The sequence below is a fragment of the Aristolochia californica genome, unplaced genomic scaffold (assembly GCF_029961685.1).
Source record: "Aristolochia californica isolate CCGP_79_NKW_82.1479 unplaced genomic scaffold, dmAriCali1.0.hap1 SCAF_8, whole genome shotgun sequence".
Taxonomy (NCBI): domain Eukaryota; kingdom Viridiplantae; phylum Streptophyta; class Magnoliopsida; order Piperales; family Aristolochiaceae; genus Aristolochia; species Aristolochia californica.
This window is the reverse complement of record NW_027182279.1, coordinates 35,544,096-35,564,651: the sequence shown is the minus strand read 5'-3', so window position 1 is coordinate 35,564,651 and position 20,556 is coordinate 35,544,096. Positions and strand designations below refer to the sequence as shown.

General features: G+C 36.0%; 1 protein-coding gene across 1 annotated transcript; it reads right to left on the bottom strand.

The window, feature by feature from the left end:
- Positions 1–14,577: 14,577 nt before the first annotated feature.
- Positions 14,578–15,309, bottom strand: LOC137938428 (secreted RxLR effector protein 161-like). The gene is made up of 2 exons (XM_068783388.1): positions 14,994–15,309; positions 14,578–14,777 (listed from the first exon to the last, which is right to left on the bottom strand). The coding sequence occupies exons 1-2, from the start codon at positions 15,307–15,309 to the stop codon at positions 14,578–14,580; spliced, it is 516 nt and encodes a 171-aa protein (XP_068639489.1).
- Positions 15,310–20,556: the final 5,247 nt, after the last annotated feature.

Here is a 20,556-nt window from a genome sequence, read left to right as displayed (position 1 = left end):
GGGGGAAAAAACACATAAAATCGTCGAGGCCACCATCACAGTCTCCCCTACTATTTCTTTAAAAAACCGAAGGTCATGTTTATTTGTTTATTTTCACGAGCAATGTTAAACCCACGACTTAAAACGTATAGGAGTTTGCCTAATATTTAGTTTGAGTCATGCCTTCGTAGTCTTTACCCAAGAGGTATTTTTTTGTTTTAACTACCTTAAAAAGTGATAGTCTCTTAATTATACCCTAAAATTGGATTATTTTCCCACCTTTAAAATTGAGCAGAGTATGTTTCAAACTATGACCATTTTGACTGGTGTATAGAGCTTTGTCATACAATTATAAGTGATTTTCTTCTCCCATATATTGTGTTTTGTCCAAAATATGTCTCTATGTTCTTTTTAGAAAAAATAAATTCCCAAATATCAAGGAGATCTCACCATCCTCAAGCTAGGATCTCAAGAAGAAAAGAAGAAAGTTTTGATCTTAGAATGGGATGCCTCGAATAGTGAATCCTACCTTTCTGAAAAGGATGAAAGTGATGTTGGTCTCATGGTATAAGAAGATGATGACTCCACCACGTTGGAAGAGGCAAGTGATTCTGATTATGAGCATGAATTGGAATAATTGCTTGAAAAATTTGTAAAGACCATATAAAAGTATAAGGATGGATGTGATGCACACAAGCAAGGGTAAAATAGCTACCCTTAAGGAAGCAAATTATGGCCTTGGAGCTGATGTGCTAAGATAACGAGTCAATAGAAAAAATTATCTTGTGATAGACTTGCATTTGACAAAAAAAATGCATTGAACTAGAACATAAGTTCCAAAATGCAACTTCTCAAAGAAAATCACCAAGGAGGAATTGTAGAAAGAACATGATAGTTCATATGTATAATGACACATACATGCCTCATGTTTGATGCTATAACTACAATCAATTAGAGCATTATGCGCATATATGCAAAATTAGAAATGGATAAGGCGTAAAACAAATGTGAATACCCAAATGCAATTATAACATTAAAACTACCTAAAAATTTAAGGGTAATAAAATTTGGACACCCAACGAGAATGCATTGGCTAATGGTTTCTCAAAGGAACCCAATTTGGTTGGGGGCATAAAGGGATTTTTTCTTTCTTGTAGGTACCAAACAATTGCACCAAAGAATGTATTGATTTTGGATAGTGGGTGTTCAAGGCACATGACAAGTGATAAAAATAAATTTGTTGAACTCACCCCAAAGGATGGAAGTCATGTAATATTTAGAGATAATGGAAAAGGTACCATCAGAAGAATTGAAAAAATAACTACACCTAACTGTTATATTAAAAATATTTATTATGTTGAAGGGTTGATGCATGATCTGTTTAGTATTAATCAATATTGTGATAAAGATAATGACATATTTTATTTAAAAGAACAAATGCATGGTAAAAATAAGGAGCAACTAGCCTTATATGCTTTGGTTTTGATTTAGATGAATCTTGCTTTTGAACATGTCAAAATAGACCTATTGAACAATTTGACTAGAAATGTCTAGTGAAAGGACTACCAAATCAAAGTTTACAAGAGAGAAACCTTGTGATGCTTGCCAGTTTTGGAAGCAACACAACCTCTTCCAAATAAAAAAATGTAATCTCCACCACAAGACCACTTCAACTAATCTATGTGGACTTGGTTAGATCTATTGACTGAGTTTTGACTCCCATCTTGATTTTAATGATAACAAAAGTTAATTCATCTATCATTGGCAAATCTAGCATTTTAGAAGCAACTACTTCAAGAGATGCACAAATCAAAGTCAATGCAAAGAACTGGCAAAAGATTCTCAAAAACCCTTTCACTACGGTGTCAAAGTCATCTTGAAGAAACACCCTAAAAAAGAACAAGCAAAGAATTGAATACTAGAGTTTAGGCACTAGAAAAATCACAAAAATATGAAATACAACAACCTCAAATCTTCAAACTTGAGGTACAATAAAAATTTAGATCAAAATTGCATTATCTACATGTTTTACCAATGCATACATATGTTTTACATATATTAGAATCACTTAGGATTCATCTATCATTGGCAAATCTAGCATTTCAGAAGCAACCACTTCAAGAGATGCACAAATCAAAGCTTATGCAAAGAATCGACAAAAGATTCTCAAAAACCTTTCACTACTGTGTCAAAGTCATCTTGAAGAAACACCCTTAAAAAAAAAGAGCAAATAATTGAATACTAGAGTTTAGGCACTAGGAAAATCACAAAAATATGAAAGACAAAACCTCAAATCTTCAAACTTGAGGTACAATAAAATTTTAGGTCAAAATTGCATTATTTACATGTTTTACGAATGCATACATATGTTTTACATATATTAGAATCACTTAGGATAGAATTTAATCATACTTTCGAACAATATTTAGAAATTTGGCACTGAATTGATCGAACAACATCTGGTAATAAATGATCCATAAGTGCTTAGACATAAAATATAAAGCATGATCAATCAATAAGAGGTGATTGATCGATTAATCAAAACTTGGCCAAACTGTGCTATAAAGCATGATCGATCATCCCCTATGAACTGATTAATCAATGATGTCAAGAAATGTAAAAATATGAAGAATGATTGTTCAACATCCTCAAAATGATTAATCATACAGAAGTTTGGCAAATAGGGACATGAAACATCATCGATCTTTAACAAACCAATCACCAATCATATGTATTGCACAACTAGTAACTTCACTACATGAACGATCAGTCTATGTACACTAATCAATCAACTTAAATTGTCTTACCCATTATTCCAATTAATTAATAAGTTGTTTTTAACAAAAACAAAAATAATCAAATCAAGGCAATCAAAATTTCTTTTTCAAACACACAATATTTTTGACCAAAATTATTTGCTAAGTGACGTTACAAACACCAACTTGAGGGGGTGTTAAGAAACACCGAAGCTGGTTTTAAATTTAAGATCCTATGATAACATTGTACATAATCAGCATAAGAAAGAGAGAGAGAAGAGGTTGAAGGTCAAGTAAAGGAGAGAAGAAGAATGAGAAGAAGAAGAGTTAGAGAAGAGAGAAGAGATCTCAAAGATGAAGCAGGGTACACCCCCCCCCCCCCCCCCCCCCTCATTGTATTTATATTAATAAAACAATCAATAATTATATCTTTACCCTTTAGCCTAAGAAGGGAGAGAAAGGAAGGGAGAAGAGTGAGAGAGAAGAAAACTCTTGAGGGATGGTTTGATCGACGAGGGAATTAGGTCAAGTCACCTCCTAATCCTCCCCCTCATTGTATTTATATTAATAAAAGAATCAATTATTATATTTTTACCCTTTAGCCTAAGAAGAGAGAGAAAGGGACAAAAATAAAAGAAAATTACATGACACCACAATACTTGGATCTTTAACTTCCAACACTCCCGATAGGGAAAAGAAAACATCATAGATACCCAGCTTGTTACATATAATGGTCTGAATCTTGGATATGATTGGTTTCTTGAGTATACCACCTGAACTTGAAATAAAACATATATGAGAGAAAATATTAGCTTAAAATTTCTCTTGTATAAAATGATAGTCTACCTCAATATATTTTGTTCTCTTGTGAAAAACCGGATTTGTAGCAATATGAATGGTTGCCTATCTCAATATAATTTCATAAGAGGCTTTTATAGAAATCAATTCAGTAAGAAGGGATATGATCCATAGAAATTCAATGACTTAATGGGTCGTAGCGTTGTATTCTGCTTCTACACTAGATCTTGCAATAACATTCTACTGTTTACTTCTTCATGTAACAAGGTTACCTCCAAAGTACATCACCCTTAAGTGGACTTCCAGTTATCAGGTGATCCAACCCAATTTGCATCCGCAAAACCTTCCATATTGAAGTGACCATAATTTTTATAGAGATATCCCTTCCCCGGAGCTCCTTTTTAAGTACCTTAGTATCCTCTCCAAAACTTGTCAATGGGTAAGTTGTGATTTATGCATATACATACTAACCACACTTACTACATGATATATTCAGTGTGGTCACTATGAAGTAAATAAGTTTCCTCACAAATCTCTGTTATTTACCTATATCAACATCTTCCTAGAGCACATAGCTTTGTGTTTGCATCCATAGAAGTATTCGTTGGATGGCATCCCATCATTCATGTGTCTTCAAGTAGATCAATAACATACTTCCTCTGAGATAACTTGATCTCATGCTTTGATTAGAAGACCTAAATACCCAAAAAATATTTCAAAATTCTTTACATATCTTCTCTCTAATTTTTTTTATATTGTCTGCATCACAACCAGTTAAAACAATATCATCCATGTAAACCGCCAATAATACTCTTCCCTTTAATGTATTCTTGACAAAGACATGTTGATTTTCAGGACTCCATGAATTTAGCTCATGGAGAAAAAGGGGGAGACTCATTGGGAGAAAGCCAGAGGAATAAGGGTTATGGACTTGATATCCTAACCCTCCCCCTAAAGCTCTATTTATAGATTAATGAAACTACTGTATTACAATAATACCCCTGAACTTAGGTTTTAGGTTAGGGTTTTAACCCTAGAACTTTAACCTAATTACATCAATGGCATCTCTATATGATAACCCTTTATTTACCATCGTATCGTCATTGTATGGGCCATCTCCTTGATCTATTGGCCTTGAACCCATCTTCCACATCTCTGGGATACGTCTTCCTTGGTCTTATGGGCTTGAACCTCTTCTAACACACTTGGATATGTAGGCCTTCCTTAGTCGTGTAGGTTTGGACCCTATCTTCCAAGACTCCCCCTCAAGCTGGAGGTGATATAACATCATGAACTCCTAACTTGTTGCAAATGTTGTATAAAATCTTTTTGTATAAAATGGCAGTCCTCCACATCTTCCAACACTCCCCCTCACGCTGGTGCTCTCGTTCATGAAGCCCAACTGGCATAAGATAAGTGAGAGTAAATTCACTCCTAACCGTTAAGACATTGCTTCAAACTCCAGTAGTCATGTTGGATGTTGGGCTTACTCTTATCTTCTTATAGGTAGTTGGTTATAGGCATTGCTCTGAAGTGTAACAAAATTTAATAATCACTCCTAGCCGCTAAGACATTGCTCCATACTCCAATCCTCATACTAGATGTTAGGCACACTCCGTCTTCTATAGGTATATCTATTGGGATTGTTCTGAAGTACAATAATAAAAAAAAACTCCTCAATCACGATGTCCCTCCACAAGACAACGACTCTCAAGTGGTAGGAGTAATAAATGACATTAATGGGGGAAATAAAATGATATGTTGTAATAATCTCATCATGGTGTCCCAATCCGGGCACCAACTATCATGGTATCCCAACCGCAATATTTTTTAGAGTCAAATAAATTATGGTACGAGGAAAGATATTGAGGTCGCCTCTTCTTCAATATTAATGTCTCATCCAAAGAGACACAATAGCAGTAGCTCAAATGGACTAGGGCCCGTATAACACGAACCAAAAATCCTTGTAAAATTGACCTATGAAATAATTTAATGCAAGTATCTGTACCAGACCAAGGAATAATCTGTCAATACTTTAAAATAATAATCCAACCATAGAAAAATATCGAGTCACGCCGAAATATGTATAAACTTGGATACGTATACTGAGGCTAAAAATAAGTGGGCCATGTCTGAGCTGACTCACTGAGTTGACCCGAATCGATTTCACTCGATCCTAGTTGGTCCCTGTTGACTCAGCAAGGAACAGAACATTAACTTCCCTCAGGTTGCTGGGTTACCGGGTTTGCTCGCCCGGTCTGGGTTGCGACAAAACAAGCCCGACCGAGCACTCAACCCAGCACTCGATTAAATCAGTTTCCTAAGTTAGGAAACCTTATATATTTTTAAAATATCTTTTTCTTCCTCTCGGCCGAACAATGGAAAACCAGAGCTCTTCGAGAGCAAAACTTTCCGACAGCAGTACGCTTCTGAACAAAGGGTTTTCCGAAAATAATTCAATCCAGAAGAGACCTTCCAAAAAAATAAAATTCCAACTGAGATTTTTCTGAAACCAATTCTACGAAAACTTCCTCTGTTAATGAAGCAACAAAATGGCAGGATGACTCGACGAGAGTAACTCAAAAGAAACAGCAACTCAGGTGATAATTCGGGGAATAAAGGTCGTCATCTTCGTCAGCTCCCAACAGAGCGACGCTCGATGACTTACTCACCGTAAGAAGTCATTGTCTTCGGCAAATAATGTTTATGGTTATTTCCAGTGAGCACGTCTCAAAAAGCCAATGGAGCTATAAGAACCGTAATGGCTTTCTCATGATTTTAAAAACACCATACAAAAGCCACAAGTAGAGACTTTCGACAAAGGTGGGTCGATAGCGGAGGAGACTTTTCCAAATATATAGAATATCTCTAGCAGATAAATGAGGACAACCTTAGTTTGAGCAGAGTAATGGTAGAGTAATGTTGGGAAGCAACAAAACCAGTAGGGCAATCGACAACTTCAGAGACAAGCAGGATAATTTAATCAAAATAAGAAAGAAAAACAATGCATGAGACTAAGAAATAAAAGAAGAGAAAAAAAATTCTAACCCTACACGGAGGAGAATGAAACCTGAAAGACCATAGTCGGAATCATGAAAATCAAAGCTTTGATACCATGTTAATTTTCAGGACTCCATGAATTTAACTCATGAACAAAAAAGGATAGAGACCCATTGGGAGAATACCAAAGGAAGAAGGTTTATAGACTTGATATCCTAACCCTTCCATGAAGTTCTATTTATAGATTAATGAAACTATTGTATTACAATAATACCCCTAAACTTAGGGTTTAGGGTTTTAGCCCTGGAAACCTAATTACATGAATGCCATCTCTATGAGATGACCCTTTATTTACCATCCTACCATCATTGTATGGGCTTATGGGCCTTGAGCCCATGCTCTACATCTCTTGAATGTGTGGGTCTTCTTTGGTCATATGGGCTTGAGCCCATCTTCTAACACACTTGGATATGTGGGCCTTCCTTGGTCGTGTGGGCTTGGGCCCTATCTTCCAACACCAGTTAAATCAAAATCGCAAATTGTTTGGCTAAGTTTGTCAAACCAAACCTAAGGAGACTATTTTAGGCCATATAAAGACTTCTTCAATCTGCATATTGACTCCTCCTCAACCACAAAGCCAGATGGTTGATGCATATAGATTTTTTCTTTAATATGACCATTCAAAAATGCATTTCACATCCAATTGATATACCAACCAAGAAGAATTAGTAGGAACTGACAATAAGATTCTTATTAAGTTTAACATCACTATTGGATACCCCTTTGCCTCTATAAGGGCCTGGCGAGGAACCAAAAAACCATTTGGGTTGTGCTTGATAGTAAAAACCCATTTACATGCCACGAGTTTTTTCCAAGAGGAAGTGGAACCAGGGCCCAAGTCTGATTCCCATATAATGTATTCATTTCTTCCCTTAGAGCCTACTAATACGACAATGGAACAAAGATGGAAATAGATGCAAGAAATTAACAAAAAGAAGAAGAAAAACTATGGTGAGAAACAAAATTGGATATAGGATAAGAAGTAAAGTGCCTAGTACAAGTCCAAGGTTTCTTCCAAAGAGTTATGAGCCTAATATCAAATAGTTAACCAAATACAATAGGAGAAAATTGACTTACCTCAGAGGGATCAGTAAACTCCATAGGTGTAGTATCAACCGATGCTTTAGGGGGCTAAACATAGAGATCTACATCAAGTGGCACAATAGGCTTCAAAACTGCCTAAATAGATGAAAGACCAGGAGGAGCATCCTTTGAAGATTAAAAAGATGTGACATATCTGGAGATGTTTATCTTTCGAAGAGAAGGATTATAACATATATATCTTAAAAGATACACTTAAGAGCCTTGTTTTCCTGATCTCTTTTGCGGGATGCGACATGAACAAGTACAACCAAAGACCTTCAAATGAGAGGGAAAATGGTCCTCATCTAAAAATAACAATGAATATGAGGACTTATGACTAAGTACTGAATATGGCAACCTATTAATAAAGAAATATGTCTTAAGATTGGCATGAGGCCAATAAAAATATAGCACATTCATATAGTAAATTAAGTTACGGGCAACTTAAGGAGACACCATTTTTTCTTTCAGTTACGCCATTTTGTTAAGGAGAGTAGGCACAAGATGTTTGATGGATAATATCATTATCCTTACAAAAGGATTGAAATTCTCTCGATAGATATTCTTTGCATTATCAAAACGAAAGACATTTTTTTGCCAATTTGAGTGGACACCAGAGCATTTAAAAATAGAAAAGATTTCAGACCTATCTTTGAATAAAAACAACCATGTAACTTGAGTAAAGTCATCAAAAAATTTAATAAAATACTTAACTTAAGAAATATTTGAGACACTCAATGGTCCCCATACATCCGAGTGATTCAATGCAAAAGGAATAACACCTCTAAATCATTGATGTTATGGGTGCTACTTGACCAAGAGAATCCCAATCTTGACTTGCCTTAATTATTAAAGGCAAAACAAGGAGAAAAACTCAATGCAATTGAAATCACACCAAATTGCAAAGATCTCGAGTAATCTAGAGAGTTCCCCTTTTTCCTTGAATCATTGGGTAAGTAAATCATAAGTAAATCTAACTCCTACCTCAACCTAGAATAATACTACAGAATGAGAAGAAACACAATACCTTTTTTTCCAAAAAAAAATAGCTCTTGACAATGTTCAAAGAATAATTTTTTCGAGCTCTTTACGAGGCAAAGAGAGGAGTGGCACATAACCGATTTTAACCACTAAAACAATCTAATGGAGAAAAAAGTTTTGATCATGTTAATCACAGGTACTCTCACAAGGAGAATAGAGCTTGATCATATATAACTTTCACGCACAAAGAGTCAACTTCACATACAAATGAACTAATAATTGGTCTTGATCAAGTGTAGAAAATCTTGCAATCCGAGTGTAAAACAAACCATGAAATAACCACTTCCAAAGTAAGAGATGTAATGTTCAAAGTTTGACAAAAATCATCTATCTCTTAATCAAATTTCAGAGATCAAAACCTCAATAAAAATGTCATTAAAGAGAACAAACATTGAAAGTCAAGAACTCATCTTGGTGTAACTTGAGTCTTTGCTTCATAGAGAAATATTTCACATGAAGGTTGACCATAAAAAAATCTTAATGACCATCTTAACGTTGGGATCCTAAATCCATTACTCTGATACCATGTTAAATTTAAAATCTCATAATAACACTATAGATAATAGATACAAGAGAGAGAGAGAAAAGACTGAAGATGAGGTGAAGGAGAGAGAAGAGGAATGAGAGGAAGACGAGTGAGAGAAGAAAAGAGAGAGTCCAAAGATGAGTGGGTTTGAGTAAGGAGGGAAGAAGGATTATGTTAAATGACATCCTAATCCTCCCCCTCATTGCATTTATATTAATGAGAGAAAAATAGATACATCATAACCCTTTTAAGCTAAGAATAGAGAGAAGGGACAAATAAAAAGAAAAAATTACAAAATACCACTATACTTCGATCTTTAACTTCTAACAGAATGAGAGAAATAATAACTACATCATAACCTGTTTAAGCTAAAAATAGAGAGAAGGGACAAAAAATAAGAAAAAATTACAACATACCACTATACTTTGATCTTTAATTTCTAACAATTGTGTATATCCTCTTATGTTTTTTTATTTTTGAAACATGTAGCCTTAAGGATATTGTAGACATTGAAAACACCTTCCTACAACTATAAATAAACCTTCAAGGTATGAGGTAGAGCATTCAAGTATCTTCCTCTTTACTCAAATTCGTCCATACACATCTCTTTTCCTCTTTTTTCTCTCCTTTGGTTTTTTCTCTCCACTCTCCTAAAAGATAGAGTTACTCTCCTCTCCTTCCCTTGAGATCTCTTGAAATCAACAGGTGGCTTCTCAAGAGGAGGGCTACATTTGAATTTTTACCATTTTAAACTGTATGAAAATCTCAAGTAAATAAAAATACAAATCTAAAGATAAAATCACACCGTACTTTAAAAAATTCCGCTAATAATAGCTCTATTAGGAGCTCGGGACTCCAAAAAGCTTCAACTAATATCCATATTGCTACCACTCATCTAGTTTCTTGTCTTCTTTTAACAGCTTATGTTCTCCTCTATAATATAAATGCAACATATCTAGAATATCGTCATTTCTTCATTTCCGTTTATTCATCAATTCGTATCATTGTGATGATCTGGTCTCAATCCCTACACGCCACAGGGAAGCATGTGAACTAGGCAATGACAAGTTCAATTGAGCACATGCTGGGAATGCTCTTCGAGCAACATTTCCTATTTGAATCATGAGCAAAGTACTCCATTCAAAGATATAAAAGTTGATATGAAAAGTAAAAATAAATTTAACAAACCAAATTCATAAGCAATATCTCAATCCTACACTAAGATGTTTGTTTGTTTGTTTGCATTTTTTCTCCGATGTATCTTCTCTTCTACAATCTATCTAGCAAGAGCCCTGAAGCACTACCATGGATGAGCTAAGTTAAGCCCCACTGCTTTATATTTTTAGTTCCTTTCATATGAAGAGGGGGGTGCGGACTCAAATACTACTGAAATCTCTGGCCTCCTCCACGAACTTCGCATCTACCAGGATCACTTCAGAGGTCCATTGATCGTGGAGGGTGACTCCAAAATTGTCATTGGCTGGTGCTCCATTGCCTTCTTCCACCTGTGGCGTCATTGGCAACTTTTTCTTGATATTATGGATATTGTTTCCACAACCTCTTATACTTGGACCCATGTTTTTAAATCAACCAATTTGGCTACTGATTTATGTGCCAAATTGGGTCCCTCCCTACAATCTCTTGTTGTTAGGGGAAGTCTCCCTTGATGTACTCTTTTGCTTTCCTTCTTAATAAAATCATTATCATTTAAAAAAAAAATTTAAACAAGAAGTAAAGAGAATCTCCTTAGAACTTACCTCGCATGAATGGAGAATATGGCACAGAAGCTCCTACTTTCATGGTTCTAAGTAATAATGATTCTAAAAATAAGAAAGTAGAAAGTAGTTTGAGACATACAAAAAGCAACAGACCCAACAACACCCCAGGAAACCTATATTACCTTCAATATCTAAAAACAAAAAGACATACTTAAAACCACAAATAGAAAAACAAAGAAGAGGCTTCCTAAGAGAAACACCAACAAGACATCCTAACCTTATTACAATACATTGCAAACAAGAATATCGAGACATAGTGCTGATCCTCCATTGTCTCAATATCTAAAAAAGACACCAAGTGTATTCTCTTAAACAATAAACCCTCAAAATCAACTGGTAAATGTAAACCATCACCACATTTCCATAGCAAAATTCCATGCTTCAAATGATGCTAGCACTGAACTGGTGAAAGAGCAAACAAGAGAAAAAGGAATAAAATTAATTAAAAACAAGGACGAAGAAAAAGTGAAAAAATCAAAACTCTACCCAACCATCACTCACATTGTGAATAATGATATCTGGTGGTACACACCCCAATGTTTAGATACCCTACTCATCTCAGTACGCTATAAAAAAGGAGACATAGTCGTAGATGCTTCAAATAAAAATGATTCTAGACAATTGAGCAAAAGACCCTCCTTAAACAATCTATTGTCTGTCTCACATGCGAGATCATAACCACCAGGGCACTACCAAGGCAACATTTCATGCTTTAAGCACTGAACAACCACAAAAACTAAATCAAAATAACCACCACCACCACATTCAACTCGAATATAGAAGGGAGTAATCTTAAAGATTCATCACGCTTGAGAAGATCAAAAGAGAAACACAAAAAATTTTCAAACCCCAACAAAGAAGCTTTAGATATTTTACATATCAAAACCTCCTAAAACGTTGGTCCCACACCAATCTCTCAAAACTGAAACAATAGAAAAGATCATAAATTGTATCTTTTTTTTTAAAAAAATGATGAATATTATACAAGCAAAAAGAAAACATCAACAACAATCAAAGGAAGACCCCCTTTGAAACAAGGGATTGGAAGGAGACTCCTTGTTTAGCTAGAGAGTCAGCTAAAGAATTAGTTGATCTAAAAACATGTACATGGAAACAAAATGAGCAGATTCATTAAATACTGCCCTGTGACACCATGTATCTTAATGTTCTACAGATTAAAATCACATAAAACATTGTAGTGAAGAAATGAAAGAAACATATGACAACAAAAATAAGCATTCCAAATGGTTGGACATAGTTTGACACATTGAGAACAACAAGCTCAACACTTTCCACAAGATCCCCTACAACAATTAACAACCAAAAAACATACTTAAGGCAAACATCTAAAAGAAGAAAGACATCCTGTGAGAGCATGATGTTAGAAATAACGATTAGCTCACCCTTTGAGCGGAGGTGGAGAGAATTCTAGCTCAGTGCAATCCAGTGAAACAACTACAAATAGATATACAATAAGTCTTGCATGTTACAACAGAAATATTCTAAACAAGAAGCAAAGAAAACCTCCTTATCCAGCCTGGTATCGTTGTTGATTATATAGTATATGGCTTGTTATTCTGTTGGTATTATCTTTTTTGACTGATTTACTCTCAATACAACAAGACGACTCTGTTATGGGATTCCTTTTTTTGGAAGTTGTTGAGTTACTTGATTCTCGTTGGCATAGATTTCTTGAAGAATTGTTGTGCCATATGCTTTCTTTTTATCCAGATACAGAATTGGGCATTTCTTCCTCTTCTGTCGTTGGTATATTGCCATTGGAAATTTCTTCCTCTGCTACTTGCCAAGTCTCTCTTTGATATCCGAGTATACTGTTATCCGAGTATACTGTTATCCGAGTTGCACCAAAACCTAACTCGGGTTGCGTTAACTCAACATAACTCCAAGGTCTGCCTGAGGCCAGATCAACTCGCACTAGAACTTTAATCTAGCGCCTTAAATTAGCTCGGGTATGCCTCAAGCCCGATCAGCTCATACCAGAGCCTAAATCTGGACTCATGAGTCAACTCAGTCACTCAGCTACTTGACTTGGGCTTGATTGGTAACTAGAGATATTTAGCTTGCATTACGATGAAGCTTATTTTTGTCGAAGAATTTGAACTATTTCAAACAATAAAGCGTTTGATAAACAGACAGGCCACTGCCAACAAGAATTCTCCTATTCCTTCTACTACTATAAGAGGTATGGTCTCAGCTACTCCATCCTGGATCATAGATTCTGGGGCATCTGAGCACTCTGATGAATTCTTTATCTCCTTGTTTACGTGAAAAGTTTGTCTCTATAGCTGATGAATCCTAAACAAGGTACGTTGGGTGGGGTCCACATTTTCTACACTTACTCTTCATTTACAAGATGTCTTGTTTGTACTTGAGTTTCCCTTAAACCTCTTATCCGTTAGTCAACTTACAAAAAGGTTTAATTGTTCCATCACTTTTTCTCCTACTTCCTGTGTCCTTCAAGATCTGAAGACAAAGCAAGTTATCGGTGGAGGTCGTGAAACAAAGGGGTTATACTATCTTGATTTACCAACATTAACAACTACCACCAGTGCTCACCATACAACTTTTCAATGGCACAATAGGTTAGGACATTCATCTCTTCAATCTCTCAAAAAGATTATTCCTACCTTATAGTCTGTTTCAAGTTTCAACTGTGAAGACTGTCAAATGAGTAAACACCAGTGGAGTACTTACTCCACACAGTGAAACCAAGCTCATTTTTGTTGGTTCACACTAATATATGGGGCACTATGAACATTTCCAATGTTTTATGGTCAAAGTACTTTGTTATATTTGTGGATGACTTCTCTCGAGCAACGTAGTTGTTCCTCTTAAAAGAGAGATCATAAGTCTTACCTCTTTTTAAGTCCTTTTGTCCCATGGTGTCTACTCAATTCAATACTACCCTAAAGATTTTTTTTTTTTATATGTTGAATTTAGGATCCCTTTTCCAATATTCAGAGCAAGAGAAGAGAGAAAGAAAAAGAAGAAAAGGGGAGAAAAACTCTCTCAGGTAGAGAGAAGAGAAGAGGGAAAAAGAGAGGTGTGCGCCAAGCAAGAGAGAGAAATTTACTCAAGAAGGAGTTGTGTAACTTGATTAATTCTGAATTACAACACCTCTATTTATAGTAGAGAAAGTGATAGAGTCCTTATACAATTAACCTTTCAATCTCCTAATTACATTCCAACTCTAACTCTCTAAGATAAGTCTATCATGAAAAGATAACACAATCTACTAGAAGTCTAATATAAGTTGAACTAGAACTCTTCTTCAATAATGTGGAGTAGGCTTAGCTCATGGCCTTATCCTGGTGGATCCCACATGATCTTCCAACTGATATTGATAAGATTACCAGCTCGTGTATCTTTGTGGCTCCCACTTGATCTTCAAGTCGTCTAACTCATTTCAGCTTGTGCTTCGTATCTTCTTAACTCGTGCTAGCTTGGGTGATGACTCTTCTTGGTATCCCATGCCCTCATGGTGGGTCCCACCAGCTCGTGTACGATGGTGGGTCCCACATTGTAACACTCCCCCTCAAGTTGGGGGTGAAAAAACATCGTAGATGCCCAACTTGTTGCAGGTGGTAGACAATAACTTGTGAGTGACTGACTTGGTGAGAATATCTGCAACTTGATTTTGTGATGATATATGCCTTAGAGATAAAAAGCCTGCTTGGAACTTTTCTTGTATTAAATGGCATTCCACTTCAATATGTTTTGTTCTTTCATGGAAGACTGGATTTGATGTAATGTGTATTGCTACTTGATTATCACAATATAGATCCATTGGAGCTTCTTTATAGAATCCCAATTCAGTGATAGGAGATCTTATCCATAGGAGTTCACTAACAGTGTGTGCCATGGCTCTGTATTCTGTTTCTGCACTAGACCGTGCTATTACATTTTTCTTCTTGCTTTTCTATGTAACCAAATTCCCTCCAACCATCGTACAAAATCCCCAAGTAGATTTTCTGTCATCTGGGGATGCAACCCAGTCTGCATCTGAGAATCCTTCAATGTAGAAGTGACCATGGCTTTTATAGAGAAGGCCTCTTCCTGGAGATTCTTTAAGATATCGTAGTATTCTTTCAAGTGCTTGCCAATGACTAAGTTGTGGCTTGTGCATGTATTGACTTACCACACATACTGCATATGATATATCCGGCCTTGTTACACATAGGTACATAAGTCTTCCCAGTAGTATTTGATATTTCCCGATATCTACATCTTCTCCAGTGTCTCCACATAATTTTGTATTTGAGTCCATAAGAGTTTCTGTTGGTTTGCATCCCATCATTCCTGTCTCCTCTAGTAGATCAAAGGAATACTTCCTTTGGGATAGCACAATCCCATGTTTGGATTGTAATACTTCAATACCCAGAAAATATTTCAGTAGTCCAAGATCCTTTGTCTTGAATTCAGCACATATTTTTTCCTTTGTTTTCTGGATCCCCTTAGAATCACTACCAGTTAAAATGATATCATTAACATATACTGCCAGAATTACCTTACCTCTTGGGGTGTTTTCAATAAATACTAAGTGATCTCCAGAGCATCTGTAAAATCCGTCCTGTATGAGGGCTTGACTAAATTTCTCAAACCAGCCCATAGGGGACTGCTTGAGACCATACAAAGAATTTTTTAGTCAGACATATTGACTCCCCCTCAACCACATACCCAGGTGGTTGTTGCATATAAATTTCTTATTTAATATCCCCATTCTGAAATGCATTTTTCACATCAAGTTGATATATCGGCCATGATGAATTGGCCGCTAAAGATAATAATATACGTACCGAGTTCATTTTTTCCATTGGAGAGAAGGTTTCTTCATAATCAATTCGATAACACTGAGTATAACCTTTGGCATCCTGTTGAGCTTTTAGTCATGCTATTGACCCATCCGGATTATTTTTGACAGTATAAACCCACTTGCAACCAACGGGTTTTTTTATCTATTGGAAGAGGAACCAGTGACCATGTCTGATTGTCATTAAGTGCCTTAATTTCTTCATCCATTGCTGCCTTCCACCTTGGATATTGTAGAGCCTCCTGATAGGACTGGAACAGATATGGAGGAAATAAAAGAAAGAAACTGACAACATAGAGGTGAGAGGCGATGATGAGACACAAAATTTGAAATGGGAAGAGAAGTAGAAGGTCTAGTGCATGATCGTGGTTCTTTCCTTACAAAAATAGGATGAGTATCATATTGAGGGAAAAAAAACTAGAGATGAAGGACTTACCTCTGTGGGATTTGTTAACTCGACAGGGGTGGTGTCGGCCACTTGCTCCGGGGGTTGAACAATCTCTGTATCACTGGGCACAACCGGTCGAGGGGAACCTGGTACTGAGGACAAACTAGGAGGAGCACTTTCAGAATAAAATGAGGAGTCTTCAAAAAATTTTACATCCCTTGACACAAGTAAATGTTGAAGAGTGGGACTATAACAAACATAACCCTTTTGTGTGCGAGAGTATCCCAAGAAGATATGCTTGATAAATTTAGGATCTAGTTTGTTGTGTCTAGGAAATGAATTATGAACAAAGCATTGACATCCAAAGATTCTCAAAGGTAGTGAAAACGGATCATCATTTGGTAATAATCTAGAGTAAGGAGATTTATTACCAAGAATGGAAGAAGGTAGACAATTGATAAGAAAACAAGTCGTAAGGACTGCATGAGGCCAATAAAATTAGAGAAATTTTATAGCATATAATAAACTTCAAGCTACCTCATGAATATGACGATTTTTCCATTCGGCTACACCATTTTGTTGAAGAGTGTAGGCACATGATGTTTGATGGATAATGTCATTTTCTTGACAAAAAGAGTCAAGGTCTTTGGAAACGTATTTTTTGGCATTATTAGACCAGAGTATTTTTATTTTTTTACCAAAATGTGTGAGTACCATAGCATGAAATGACTAAAAAATCAATGGTATTTCAAAACGCTCCTTAAATACAAACAACCAAGTTGTGCGAGTGAAATCATCAATAAATGTACTAAAATATTTTGCTTGAGAAATATTTGAGACACTCAAGGGTACCTAGATGTCAGTATGAATTAAAGAAAATGGAGTAACACTTTTGACTTTTGGATGAGGAGAGTAGGTACTCATCTGATGTTTACTTATTTGACAAATCTCACAATGAAATTTTGACCTTACTTTATGAGTAGGAAACATATAATTAAAAGAGATTGTGCAGATGGATGTCCTAACCGGTTGTGCCATAACCTTGTCTCATTTTCAATGGTGGAAACCATATTCATTTTTGGCACGTCTTGGTAGTAAAGCTTCCCTTGTTCATGACCTCCACCAATCATCTGCTTCATTATAAGATCTTGAAATACACATGAAGTGGGTGAGAAGGTAATAGAGCAAATAAAATATTTTGTAAGTTCACTAACAGATAATAGATTCAAAGGGAAAGTAGGAACAAATAGAATAATAGTGAGTGGAAGTGATGGTGTGACAAAAGTGGACCCTTTCCTTTGGACTTTGGTTTGAGAACCGTCAATTGTGGTAACAAACTTGTGTTAAAGACACAGAGATAGAGAAGATAATAAAATTTTGTTACCTTTAAGATGTTCGGAGGATCTTGAGTCAATTATACAGGATGAAGATGAGGCAGATAGCATACCTGAAGCAGTAGTGGCAGCAGTAGTTGCTGAGGAACTAGAAGAAGAACCCAACATTGTCTTCATTTTCTTAAATAGATCATACTCTTCATCAGTAAAAGTTTTTGGTGCTACTGATTTTGTGGGTTGTTCTTCTTTTGTATCACTTACAAAAGTTTGATTAGCCATTGTCAATTCTGATTTTCCATTGGCTTTATAGCATATTTCTTTATAATGACCATATTGTCCATAGCAACTACATACCTTTTAATAGCATTGATCTATAGTGTAGCCAAATTTATTACAATGAGTACATTCTTTCCCATCTGCTCTGTTGAAGCCATTCCTTTCACCTTTTTCCCGGCCCCACTGTAACCTCTGCCTCAGACCCGGCCGTGGTCAGAGGATGTTCCCCTATGATCTGAATACTTAGCGGATGATACTTCAGTATTGGAGGAAGAAGTGTCATGAATGCGGAGTAGTGTTGCACATACATCATCAAACATGGGGACAACAAAAGTACTCCGAAGTTGACTCTTGGCAATCTCAAGATGTGGTTTAATATTTACAAGGCAAATAGCAGTAATTAAGGCTTCCTTCTGCTTGTCTTGGACAACCATATTTGTGGTTGATGGCTGAACTAACTTCCACTCTTGAAGAAAACCTCTAAAGCGGGCCAAGTACTCATAGATATTTTCTCCTTGTCTAGTATTCAACATCCTTCGGAGAATATCATATGGTCTATGTAGAGTATCGGAGCTAGAGTACAACTTAGCACATGTCTCCCAAATTTGTTTAGCAGTGTCAAGATGAATGACATTATTGGAGACATGTTCTTCCATGCTGTTGATTAGTCAACTAATCACCAAGGTATCATTTTTTAACCGTTTGTTATAAAAAATGTCTTCTTCATCAATAGGTGGTCATCGGTTAGTGAGGTGACCAAGTAGGTCCTTTGTTATAAGAAATCTTCGAACTGATGTGGACCAACTCATAAAATTTGATATCCCTCATAAGGGTATAGTGATAATTCTCAGTATATCACCTTTGATATTCATATTCTCTTCGGCCATGATAGGCCCTTCAACGAAAATAACTCTCTAAATTTTTTTTCTAACAATAACACCATGTAGTATTCTTCAAACAACTCGATGTATGGAGAACTTTAGCATTGATGCTAAATCGGTATTCTGATTTTTTTTCTTAAATTACACTCATAAGAGACTCAATATCAATCTTCTATATCAGGGGACTCTTGTTCCCACGATTTTTTTTTCAACAATCTGATCATGGACTGGTCTCAGTTAACAAAAATTCCAAATTGACAAAACTATTTTGATAGCTTCTTCTAGAGGGAGAGGCATGCATATCCACAATATCATAAGATGAAAAGCATTCACATACTCATATTTATATCATTTTCTAAATTCGGAAACCAGGAACATGAAGTAATAAAAAAATGAAGAACTGATCTCACTGTTTGTAATCTTTCTTCAAAAAAGAGTCTTCTTTGAGTGGTGTTGATCATATCTTCTTAGAACATTCCTTTTGATGAGGGATCCTAAATTTAATGCTCTGATACCATGTTGAAATAAGGATCCCTTTTCCAATATTCCAAGCAAGAGAAGAGAGAGAAAAAGAAGAAAAACTCTCGGGTACAGAGAAGAGAAGAGGGAAAAAGTGAGGTGTCCGCCAAGAAAGAGAGAGATTTACTCAAGGAGTTGTGTAACTTGATTAATTCCGAATTACAACACCTCTATTTATAGTAGAGAAAATGATAGAGTCCTTATACAATTAACCTTTCAATCTCCTAATTACATTTCAACTCTCTCTAAGATAAGTCTATCATGAAAAGATAACACAATCAACTAGAAGTCTAATAAAATTTGAACTAGAACTCTTCTTCAATAATGTGGATATAAGGGAGAAGGCTTAGCTCGTGGCCTTATCGATGTGGGTCCCACATGATCTTCCAACTCATATTGATAAGATTACCAACTCGTGGTATCTTTGTGGGTCCCACTTGATCTTCAAGTCTTCTAACTCATTTTAGCTTGTGCTTCTTGTCTTCTTAACTCGTGCTAGTTTGGGTGATGACTCTTCTTGGCATCCCACATCTTCATGGTGGGTCCTACATTGTAACATGATAATACCAAGGAATATCTGTCTACAAACTTCCAATCTTTTTGTCAAGAAAACAGCATAATTCACCCAACCTCATGTGTCTTTACACCACAACAAAATGGTATTGCTGAAAGAAAAAATAGACACCTTCTTCAGGTTGCCTGAGCCCTACTTCATCATATGCATGTGCCTCACTTCTATTGGCATCATGCCATCATCATTGCCTGTTACCTTATTAACAGGTTACTCTCTTCTATACTAGGTAACAAGACACCATATTCTTCCCTTTTTCTTGGTGAAAGCTATTTTCTCTCCTTTTGAGAGGTTTTGGATGTATGTGTTTTCTACATAACACTTCTCCACATACTACTAGATTGGATCCCAAGGCAATTAAATGTATTTTTTTGGAGTACTCTCAGACTCAAAAAGGCTATGTATGTTATAATCAACTTCTTAAAAAATTGTTCATTTCTACTAATGTCACATTTTTTGAGAACCAACCTTTTTATCCCTCCACTGGTGCCCCACCTAGTTTTTCGGCAGTTAATGATTTCCATAAACCCATTGGGCCCATAGATAACTTGACACTTCAATCCTGTCTTAACACGCCCCTTCATGCACTGGCCAACACTATAAATGTGGAGTCTCCAGATTCATTTGTGGCCACCTCCTATATTTGGTCCTTCATTTGATACCCAACCCATTGTCCTTTGAAAAGAACCTCAACCTTCTACATCTCACCCCATTGCTCAATTTTATCTACCCATC

Coding starts and splice junctions, on each gene's coding strand:
- LOC137938428 (XM_068783388.1), bottom strand. CDS start 15,309: ATGGACTCAAATACAAAATTATGTGGAGACACTGGAGAAGATGTAGAT. Junction 14,778..14,993: donor AAAATCTACTTGGGGATTTT/GTACGATGGTTG, acceptor CATCAAATCCAG/TCTTCCATGAAAGAACAAAA.